We start from the raw sequence: 11248 nt of genomic DNA on the forward strand, positions 1-11248 counted from the left end.
CACCATCCCTTGTAGGAGTTGAAGCGGCAACCTTGTGGTTGAGAGGACGCGCTCCAACCAACTGAGCCATCTGGGAGCTCAGCGGCAGCTCAGCTCAAGTTGTCGTGTTCAATCTTAGTTGCAGGGGGCGCTGCCCACCATCCCTTGCAGAAATCGAGGAATTGAACTGGCAACCTTGTGGTTGAGAGCCCACTGGCCCATGTGGGAATCAAACCGGCAGCCTTCGGAGTTAGGAGTGCGGAGCTCCAACCTCCTGAGCCACCAGGCCAGCTCATTCTTGCTCATATTTTAAAGACTATTTCTTTAAGCATATGAAACATACTTATTTTGTGTTCTGTTTCTGATAATTTCAATGTCTGATTCTTTATGGGACTGACTCCAGTACGTGAGGTGTTTTGCTGGCTTTCACTTATGGTGCCTTGCTCCCTGTTTGGGAGATTTTTGACTGTGAACTTACATTGTTTGGAACTTTATCTGTGGGAAGTCTTTGGAGGTGAGAGAGGTTGGGATAACCATGTTACAGTTTATGACTACATCTCCTACTGGGATGCCCCCTCTTTTGTGGCTTGAACTCTCAAATGAAGTCTGGTGACACGGTTTCTTCTTCATTCCTTTAGCAGTAGCAAAGGCTTCCTGTTTTCTGTTAGTCTGTGGGTACCCCAACATTCCTTGTTCGTTCACTTAGCCTTACTTTGCAAATAGTCCTGACTTTGAAAAGTCTCTTTGAAAAGCTCTGAGTATATCTGAGTATATAACTGAGCATACCACCTGTTTCTTGCTGTGGCCCTGAGTGAAACAGTCTATGTAAAGAAAACTTAGTAAGTAGTAGTTATTATTATAATGGAGGGGACCACTTTCTATTGAGAGGATATTTCTAGTAATTCAGGCAAAAATAATTATGAATCTGGGGGACAAAAGTGCTTCAAAAAAGATATGCCCAGAGCACTATGAAATGAGAGTAAAAGCTGTCTCACTTCTATAACCTTTTTTCAGTCTCTCTAAGGAAACCATGAGCTCCTCCCTCAGGACACTGCCATCCGAAGCCCCTTTCAGGCCCATTCTTGCCATCATCACCTTCCCTCCACACTTCCCTCTTGCTTACCTTGCGGGGCTACAAAGTGAGGGAGGTGCACAGCCACCACTGCTCCTGGATGGGCCTTGATGTCAAAAAGAGGCCCTGCAGGCATCCAACTGTGCTGTAGAGGAGACTTGTTTAGGAACTGGTCCCAGACACAGAATTCAATCTCAATGGTCACAGGCTGCCTCACCACAAAGCGGAGACCCGTGTTGGGCCAGTAGTAGGAGCCGGCCACAGGGAAGTGAACTCTGGGGAAAACAGGGAGAGGTAGACGCTGACTTACTCTACACAAACTTGCTGAGCCCCTAATGGATACCAGACCCCATGCAAGCCATAGCGGATGTAATAGTGGCTGCAAGCTCAGATATCATTGAGGAATTTGGGTTTCAGTCCCAGCTCCTCTGCTCTCTGCCTATGGATCCCTGAGCAAGTTATTGAACCGCCCTAATCTCAGTTTCCTCTTTTGTAACTAAGAATAATAATAGTACCCATCTCAAAGAGTTTGTGAGTAAAAAGTGACCTAATGTATGCTGACTGCTTAATACATGCCTGGAGGTGGTTAGCTGTTTCCATAATGATGATGATGATAATGATGATAGTAATGAAATAAGAAAGGATTCTTGTTTTTAAAGGGCCTATTTGCCAGTAATTAACAACAATCTACATGGTAATATTAATGATAAACCCTTGGAGCTCAAAACACTTTACAGAGATCTTAAGTGACTTTTCCAAGGTTCCCCTGGGGCATATGGGGTCCCAGGATGTCAGCTTCTGTAGATGTAAGTTGGGAGTAAATTTATCTCCCAGCGGAGACAATGTCTGTGACAATGAATGGCAACATGTTGAGTATGAGATCATGATTATGATTATGGACATTTATGATTTATGACTGTGAACCCTTGGAAGGCAAGACTGCCATATTCATCCCAGGGCTCCCCATTATTGGTATGGTACTTAGCACATAGTAGATAATAATAAAACAGGAGCATATAGATGGAAAGAGATTTAAATGAGATGTACAAGTCGTAACAAACTAAATACAACAAAATGGACTTTGGATCCTGATTAAGATAAACCACCTGCAATGACAATTTAGACAAGCGAGCATGTCTGAATACAGACTGGGTATCAGAGGATAGGAAAGACTATTGTAAACTTTGTTAGATATGACAATGGCACTGTGGTTACGGCAGAAAAGGTCTTACTTTTGAAATGCGTCACAAACTATTTAAGGGTAAAATAATCTGAAATCGTGGATTTAATGTACTGAAACAAGGGGGGAATTGAACAGTTTAAGCAAATTTGGTAAAACGATTGTTGAAGTTGGGTACATGGAAGTTCCTTAAACTCTATTTTGGTGTATCTTTGACATTTTTCATAATGAAACCTCTTTTTCTATAATAAAAGCACCAACCCAGTATCTCAGTTCTGTCTCTGCCTGTTGGCTTGGCAAGGGGAGGGGACCACTGGGCCATGAGTGGGGTGCTGTCTGTGTGGGAATGGCAGGGTCGGGGGGGGGGCAGCCAGGGACAGTAGAACCCTGTCACTCACCGGTACATGCTCCTCTCTTTGTCCACTACCTCAGTAGCCACAGGCCCTGTGGGGCCCAAGAAGTCATCTTTACTGTCCGGAAGCTGCATGTACAGGTCCCTTGGAGGGGCAGGAGAAGACAGACAGAAGTTTCTACCTGTGTTAGTTGAGGGGTGCTCTCCTCTTGAAAAGACAAGGCAAAGGTCAGCTTTAGGTTCTCTTGCCTGGCCTCCCCCAGCTCCTTGACTGGAGAGGCCCTTCCCAAGGCTAGTCGATCTGGACAGTGTCAGGGAGCTGTCTGCAGCCTCCATCCCTGCTCCTGGGGCTGCCTGCCTGCTATCTAAGGAGGACCAACCCTGCTGTCCCTTGACTTCTCCTGCCTACTTCCCTTTCCCCACTGGTCCAGGGGTACTGCTATTCCAAGCATGCCCCAGGTGCGCAGCTTATGAGAGGAACAAGGCTCAAATATGGATGCGCAGGGATGGAAAGGTGATTCCCAGCCTCAGAAGTCCAGAGTGGGACTTGGGAGACTGAGCCCTGGCTCAGAGTCTGAGACATGCCATAGAAGTTCTGGAGAGAAGCAGCTCCAGTCCCCAAGGCTGGGAAAGAGGGAAGCAGAAATCCCGCAAAGTTCTGGGAGTAGAAGATCTCACCAGGGGCGGGGCTCTCCCAGATGGGCTCCTGCCATGGCGGGCATCACAGGCCCCACCCTCACCCCCATGCCAAGTTGTGATGTTCCCAGCATGGCTCCTTCGAGCTACCTGATTCTGGTTCCTGCCATTTGAATACGGATCCGTCATCACTTATCTCTCTTTCATCTGGGGCCTCCTTATAGATTGTCAGACTTGGCTTCCTAGACACAGAGTTGTTCATTCTCCCTGAGATCCCCATTTAAATTCTACTCATCTGAATTTGAACTCATGGTCCCCATCCGGGCTTCTCCCCTACTCCCTGTCTCAGGGGTCTTTTCCTCCAAGGCTCTCTCTCTTTGTCTTTGTCTCCCCCTCATGGTCATTGCTTTTCATGTTCCAATTCAATTCATTCAATTTTTACTTTATTCTATGTTTCATTCAATTTTTTAAAATTTCTTCATCTCCTTATTTATATAATGGAAGGGTTTAAGCAGAAGAGTGACGTGAGTTTTTTTTTTTGAAACAAACTAACAACTTCACTCTGGCAGCTGTGAGTTTTTGGCTTCTTCCCGACTTTATCTATCCCTGCCTCTACTCCTCACGTCTTAGATCTGGACCAGCCTCAAGGTCTCAGCCCTGAACCTCGTTCAGCCCAAGGAAGTTTGGGGTCTCCCCTCCTTACTTTTTGTTGACGACGAGCAGCTGGGGCTTCTCCTTCTCCAGGGTTTTCAGAATCTGTGTCACTTCCTCATTCAGCTGAGGCTGGTCCAGGCTACAAGCACAAAGGAAAGCCTGGTTCTCCTGGGACCACCACATGGTCCCAAGGTCCTCAGGCCCAGAATCATAAAATCTGCCACCTTCCGCAGGAACCTGTCACAGGGTAGTTTCCCTGGGAAGCAGGCTCCGAGATGGAAAAGAGAGTGAGCAGATTATTAGCGGGTGTACTTGGGTCAACACCAGGGCAAAGGAGGGAGGAAGCAGGACTGAGCCGAGGGAGGAGATGGGCTGCGATGCAGTCTCAAGGGGGACAACAGACTCTGTGGGGTTCTGATGTCGGCACGATGCTTCAGAGTGCTCCAAACTGAGATGAGGGGTTTTATACTACAACATAAATCACTCACTGGATACAGGTCACCCTACGAAGGGGCTGTGACCCTGGGTGAGATGGTCCTTATTGGCAGACGTCATCTCTGTGGCGAGTTGTTGGCCTCACTCCCGGAGGGTTACGTCTTCATTCCTGAAGGGGACCTGGGCGGTTCCTCACAGCATCCACCATAGGACACCATTCACCATGGCCTCAAAGTGACTACCTAGGGGTAGGTCCTGGGATTGCCTTCCTATGTAGGCTGGAAGGTTTGCTGGAAAGAGAGTGCCCTGTTTCCATTCCCACAGGCCTTGAGTTTTGGGGTTTCTGTTGGATTTGGAATAACTTTTGCCCTCTCTGGATTAGTTGCCCTTAGCTCTAACATGGATGGACCTGCTGTCACTGTTGTGAGCCATGGACAAGGGAGGTGAAAGAACTCTGCACTCTGTAAAAGGTGGTGCACACCTCACTCTTTGCTGCTGTCAGAACTGTTCTGCCCCGGGGAGGGGCATGGAACCCACGAGGTAGACTTTCAAGTCCCAGGGCTCCATGAAAGAAGGAGGCAGAAACTTTCACAGGCCATCCAAGAGAAAGCTGCTCTGAGGCAAACAAGACATTACCAGTAACTGGTGAGCTGGGGCAAGAATGCAGACCGACTGCAAAGGTCCATCTCTGGAGAGTCCCTTCCAGGTGTGGGAGATGGTGAGAGCCATTAATGCTCAGTGGGGAGGGGGCTGGCATGTGAAGGTCCCAGCCCCTGCCTGGGACTGGAGTTCCCCTGATTGTCAAGGATCAGAGTGGAGATTGGGAGGACCCACATGTAGACTATTTAACCCCTGCTAACCTGGCCCTCCTGCTCCCTTAGGTTTGGGAGAGGTCGTCCTGGCTGAGGAAAGCCCAAGGGCCTGGGCTTCACGGCCTCCTCCAAGAGCCGGCTGGAGTCTCAGTGCAGGACCAAGGGGTCAGGGCATGGAGGTTTGGAGTCCTTCAGCTTTGTGAGTGTGGCTGCAGGGAAGTGTTTAGCCAGAAACAGCCTGTGGATTTGTTTTCAGGATGGGAAGCAGAGGGTGGAAATGCCAAGGGACAACATGGGAAATGAGGTCTGGGGCTTGCTACACTCGAACCGCACAGATCTCCTGTGCTCTGAGCCTGTATCTATCCCGGGGCCACCCCAAGCTAATCTCACCTGGACTGCTCTCCCTAACAGGGCCTGGTCAACTCCTATTTCTGCTTCAGGTCTTGGCCTGATGTCACTTCCCCAAAGACGCTTTCCCTGCCCCATCAGTCTAATTCCATCTTCCACCCATGTTACGCTCTCATAACACACTGCACTTTTTCTTCACAGCACTCCATGGAGCTTAGAAATACATATTTGTGCATTAATATGTGATTAACATCTATCTCATTCCCACTGGAGTGTAAGCTTCAGGAGGGCAGGACCATCATCTGTTGCTCATTATTTTCTCCTCAGTGCCTGGCCCAGTGCTTGGCACACGGGAGGCATGCAATGAATAAATGAATGGATTAATGAATCAATGAAGGAATGAAGGAAGCACTGTCCTGGAATAAAGTGAATCTGAGCATCCTCTAGAACACGTGGCTTCAGTAACAGTTATTATTTGATCCTTTCAACTGTCTTCCCAGCACTACCCTAGTTTTACATGCATTTTATTTCATCACAGTCTAAGAGGTGGATATGATTGTCCCACTATACAGATGAAGAAACTGTATAGAAGAGTCTGAGATGAAGACCTGCTTAAATCTCATGGCCTAAGTATGTAGCAGAGCTACATAAGAAATCTAAGCTGACCACCTGTTCCTTTACGTCCTCTGTCCAATTCCAGGGCACCAGCATCCCTTGCCACCCCCTTCCTCCCCTTCCCTGCCCTATACCCAAAAGGCCTTACTTCAAGAGCCTGAGTTGACAGGTAGGCTGCCTGAGCCCTTCACAGAGCAGCCTGATGCCGAGGTCACCCAGGTCATTCTGCTGCAGGTCTAACTGTGTCAGGTTGGAGTTGGCACTGAGCATGGAGGCCAGGTCCTGGCAGCAGCTGGATGTGAGGCCACAGCTGACCAGCCTGTGGGAGAAACGCACACAGGCCCACATTATTGTCCTGAGGGCCCTTTCTTTAGGGTAATGAGGGTCTGTGGCCCTTGGGGGGGGGGTCCTTGGTGACATTAAAGGAAGATAAAAGACGTCTGGCATGTAGTAACCTGGGAGGGTTTCATTTTCTCTGGTAGCCAAGGAGCCACTCAGGATGTAGGCAGCCTCCCTTTTTCACTCCTGTGTAATTCTCACAAATCCTGCCTAATCCTCAACCTTATATGATTAATTTACCCAACGTTCCACTTGTACACCTGCATCAAATTGTTAACTACATTCACCCTGCCAAAGGGCCAGTTAGCTGATATGGGCTGCTTTGGTGGGTTTCAAAACTAAGGGCATCTATCTGCCCTTCCCCCACCTCATCCAGCCAAACTCTCTCCTTCTCTCTGTCCCATTGTCTTAGGGCAGCTCCCTTGGCCTCCTGTGCCACCTCCCTCCCCACCCCCCCAAAAAACAAAAGTACTGTCAATGGGAGCAATTACAGCAGTTGCTGAAGCTTGCAGCTTGACTCTCTCAGCTTCTGGAATATGTGCTTAGCTCCGGCGTCCAGAAGCATGTTGAAGCTCAGATCCAGGTTGATCAGGGTGCTTCTGGCACTTATCCCACAGGCAAGGTCCTTGCAGCTTTCTGCTGTGAGGCCGCAGCTGGCCAACCTGTGGGAGACACGCACCAATGGCCTTGAGTTTACTCACCTGTTGATCCCACAAACACCGACAAGTACCCATCGAACACCTCTTCTGTGCCAGGCAGAGGTCAGTAAGATCCCTCAGGCCCCCAGAAATGCATAGATGCTGGGGGAGGAACATAGAAACAAATAACAGTGAGCCAGTTTCAGATCTCTTTTAATGAAAAGCCTCCTATGATTTCCCATGTCATCAGGGTTAAAGTCAAGGTCATTGTCCTTGACTATGGGACACTGAAGATCTGGCTCCTTGTCATCTCTGTTCTCATCTCATATCCTTTTTGTCTGCATCCTCACTGGTCTCCTTGCTGTTCCTTAAACACTCCAGCATGGTGCCACCTCAGGACCATTGCACGTGCTGTTTCTTCTGCCAGAAACAATATTCTCATTTGATATTTCATGGCTTGTTCACTCACCTGCTTCAGGTGTTTGCTTAAAAGTTAGCTTGGTGAAATCTTGCCTCACCCCGTTCACTATTTAAAATTGCACACCCAGCCCCGTCCTCTACTCCTTTCTGCTTTACTTTTCTCTATAACCCAGATCACATACAATATATTTTACTTATTTGCTTTTTGTCCCCCGCTTCCAGAATGTAATCTCTATGAGGAAGGAGTTTTGCCCGTTTTCCTTACTCAGTGTCTGGCACATAGTAGACACTTAATAAGTATGTGGTGAATAAAGGAAAGAAATAGTGTCAAGAGGGGCAGGTCAGGCACAATTGAAAGCAGAGGAATAAGGGGTGAATTCAGAACAGGGAAGGAGAAGAAGTATGAGTGATGAGTAGGAATTCACCTAAATGAGAGTGGTGGGAGGAGACACTTCTGGCTGGCACAGTGGATAAAAACTGCAGCATGTGTTTAGTATAGTGACGTTGGCATAAAGGCTCCAAGAGAGGAGACAAAGTTTTATGCTAAAGCTAGAAAATATCAAGATAGTGGTAGGGTTGGATGTCCTTATTAGATGTTTGGACCTTGTTCAGGTGGCAGTGATGAGCCAGTGACAGTTCTTGAGGAGGGTAGTGATGTGTTGCTTTGCTTTGGAAAGATCCCTGACAGTGAGTGGAGGATGGTTGGATGGGGCGAGGCAGGGAGCAGGTGGTCCGGATGAGAGAGGATGAGATAAGCAGTGGACTCAGAGCACTGGCTATGGTAGGTGTTTCTGGCATATCCAACAGTACTCGGTGCCTCTCTAGATGAGGGGCCAGGGAAGCTTCTCTACATTAGATACAGAGTTGATGCTGTGGCCACACACTGAGAGAATCAGTGTGAGAGGAGGCAGGGTCAGCCTCATAGACATACAGCCAGTGCAGTTGCCCGTGGCCCCATGCTTGGGGTTTAACGCCCTGTGGTCACCATGTTGAGTTTCTTATTAATTTTATCTTTCAATTTATTTTTGTAAGTGAAGACTGATGGGATAATGGAGACTCAGCTCACGTGTTCCCGTCTTCTGCCACCTCCATACCTCCGCAGGAAGAGTTCTTGGCCAACTAGTTCCCTTCCACTTAATGCCATGGGGCTCAACTCAGACTTCCCCTCTGCCCATCGACCATTGTCCCCATGGGAGTGCCAGTCACACATGGTGAGGATCTGGGTTGGCATCTTGGAGTTGTGCATAATGCAGCATCATGGCACCTTTGGTGATTTGTTGGGGGCAAGTCTCTCACCCTCGGTGGATCCAGATACCTAGTGCATCCTGGCAATACCCTGATGGGGGGGGTCATCCATCTGCTGTGGGTCAGGGTGGTGGGCCACAGGAAGGGGAGTCTGGCTTGACTTTTCCACCCATTCTAGGGCACGGTGCATGAGTCTGGATGCTGGTGGGAGGAGAAACCTGGCATCTGATGGGCTGTGGTCACATTGATGTGGCCAGGTCCCCTGGTACCTGCAAGAGTCTGCATGCATCTGCGTGCCAAGGGAGTGCAATATTAAACAGCAAATAAAAAGCACCATGATAGGTTGAGAGAGTCTGGGGTGGAGGAGAAAAAAGCTTTATATCTTAACACTTTTAATCGCACTTTTCCCCCCTGATGTTTGAGCAAGGGCACTGCATTTTCATTTTGTACAGGGTCCTTCAAATTATCCAGCTGGTCCTGACAGGAGGAGCAGGATTTGTCTGGTTAAGGAGGAAGTCTAGTTTAGAAAACACTGAGTTTGAAGAGCCTCTGGGACACCCCAAAGGAGGGTGTTGTTTGGGTCTGGAGCTGTGATGAAATCTTGGCAGGTGCCTGCAAGGAGGGGGCTTGGGATGTGATTTCTTTGTTTCTTCATTTTCGCTGCCTCTCTGTGTTTGTTTCTATGTATTAGGTAGATTTGCTATTTCTCCCAGGCTTGGCTGGGTGGCCTTATGTAGTAGGGGTCCTGTGGGGCCCAGTGGCATAGTTTCCCTAGTTACCTGCTTCAGGTGCTCCAGGAATGTCCCTTGTGGGGGTTGTGTGTGCCCTCCTGTTATAGTTGAGCCTTGGTTGCTATTGGCACGTCAGTGAGTGAGATTGATCCTTAGGCTGACGGGCTGTGAAGTTTGGCCACATTCTCAGCTTATGGGCTGCTGCTGTGGTGGTAGGGGACTTATCCCAATGTGTGGGATTTGCCCCAATGGGCTCTGGTGCCTGTTGAGACCACCCTTTGTATATGCTGCTTGTGGGGCTAATTGGGTTGTGTTCTGCTGTGGTCTGAAGCCGACCTCCAAGTATGTTGGTTCTGGGGCTTCTTGGGAGGGGCTTTGGTGCAGGCCCAGGTCACCTACTGCCTGTGACTGTTCAGGGACTACCTGGTAGGAGCTACAAAGTGACCCGTGGTTATTCACTGCTTATGTTCTAAACCTGGAGGCACGTGGGAGAGGCTATGCTATGAACCGAGGATATCTGCCACCAGTACAGGGCCTGGGGTAGCTCTGCAAAAAGCCAGGACACCCTGAGGCCTACTTCCACCTGCCTGCTCCCTTAAGATTCAGCTGCTGATAGAGCCTCGTGAGGTATGCAGTTTGGGTGAGGCAGGGTCACAGGGAATCACTAGAGTGGGAAGAGTTGTGGTTACCAGATTAATGTAAATCCTGGTTTGGTGTCAGTGCTGAGCCTGGAGCTACTTAGCAAAAGTCTCAGGGCACACTGAGGCCAGCTGCCACCCACCTGGGTCGTGAGGACTTCAATAGTTTTCCAAGAAAGCATGCAATGCAGGTGGAGCTGCCTGCTTGGGGAGAAAGTGCCTTCAGTGTTGGGGGAGTTGTACGGGGCAGGGTTCCAGTGAGTCAGCAGCTGTGGAGCAGTGGAGCTCATCAGGCCAATCAGATTCAGATTTGGCCGTGGTGGGGGTGGGATCAACACAGGAAATATGGCGCCCGCCTGCCAGCTGCATGGGAGGAGGACCTCACACAGGCAAAACGCCAATTGTCCTTCAGTTCGCCCCCAAAGCCACACACCTGTCTGCCTCCCCCCTCCCCCCCACCGTAAGTCTCTGATGCCTTCTGAGTCATCGTCCCTCTGCTGGACTCCAAGGTGAGTGGCTGTGGCCAAGCAAGTGAGTCCGTGCGCAGGCCATGTAAGAGGACTTCTGTGTTTCTCACAGCCTTCCATCCCACTTGGACAGTTGGAATTCCTACTGTTTTTCACAGCCAGAAGTTGTGGGGGCTGCTCTTCCCAGAACCAGTACTTCAGTCTGGGGAGACGGGTGTAGAGCTGGGGCCCCTTGCTCCTCTGCGGGGAACCTCCTCCGTGGAGATATCCCTCCTGATTCTCAACTGTCACTCAGAGGTTTGGGGCCCATTCCTCATCTATGTCCCTCCTACCAGTCTCATTGTAGCTTTTTCTTTATATCATTAGTTATAAAACTTCTGTTCAGCTAGACTTCAGATGGTTCTCCAGGTTGATCGTTCTATAATTTAGTTGTAATTTTAATGTGTTCATGGAAGGAAGCAGGCACAGTGTTTATCTAGTCCACCATCTTGGATCTCTCAGTGACAGGATTTTCTACATACAAGAGCACATCACCTGCCAATAGAGATAGTTTTACTTTTTCTTTTATAATCTGCAAGATTTTATTTCATTCTCTTGCCTAATTGCCCTGACTAGACCCTTCATTGCAATACTGAACAGAAGTGGCAAAAGCGGAAATTTTTATCTTGGTCCAGTCTTAGGGGGAAA

General features: G+C 48.9%; 1 protein-coding gene across 4 annotated transcripts in view; it reads right to left on the reverse strand.

Moving 5' to 3' along the window:
* NLRP1 (NLR family pyrin domain containing 1) overlaps positions 1-11248 on the reverse strand; it is a 41122-nt gene that overhangs the window by 12800 nt on the left and 17074 nt on the right. For all 4 annotated transcript variants that reach the window (XM_088801983.1, XM_019718116.3, XM_088801982.1 and 1 more), the window contains exons 5-9: positions 6914-7084; positions 6232-6402; positions 3923-4012; positions 2630-2728; positions 1103-1326 (exon numbers count right to left, since the gene is read on the reverse strand). In XM_088801983.1, the coding sequence (XP_088658109.1) occupies positions 1103-1326; positions 2630-2728; positions 3923-4012; positions 6232-6402; positions 6914-7084 (755 nt within the window). The remainder of the gene's footprint in view (positions 1-1102; positions 1327-2629; positions 2729-3922; positions 4013-6231; positions 6403-6913; positions 7085-11248) is intronic.

The sequence above is a fragment of the Rhinolophus sinicus genome, chromosome 12 (assembly GCF_057876585.1).
Source record: "Rhinolophus sinicus isolate RSI-liver-muscle chromosome 12, RSI-T2T, whole genome shotgun sequence".
NCBI classification, from domain to species: Eukaryota; Metazoa; Chordata; class Mammalia; order Chiroptera; family Rhinolophidae; genus Rhinolophus; species Rhinolophus sinicus.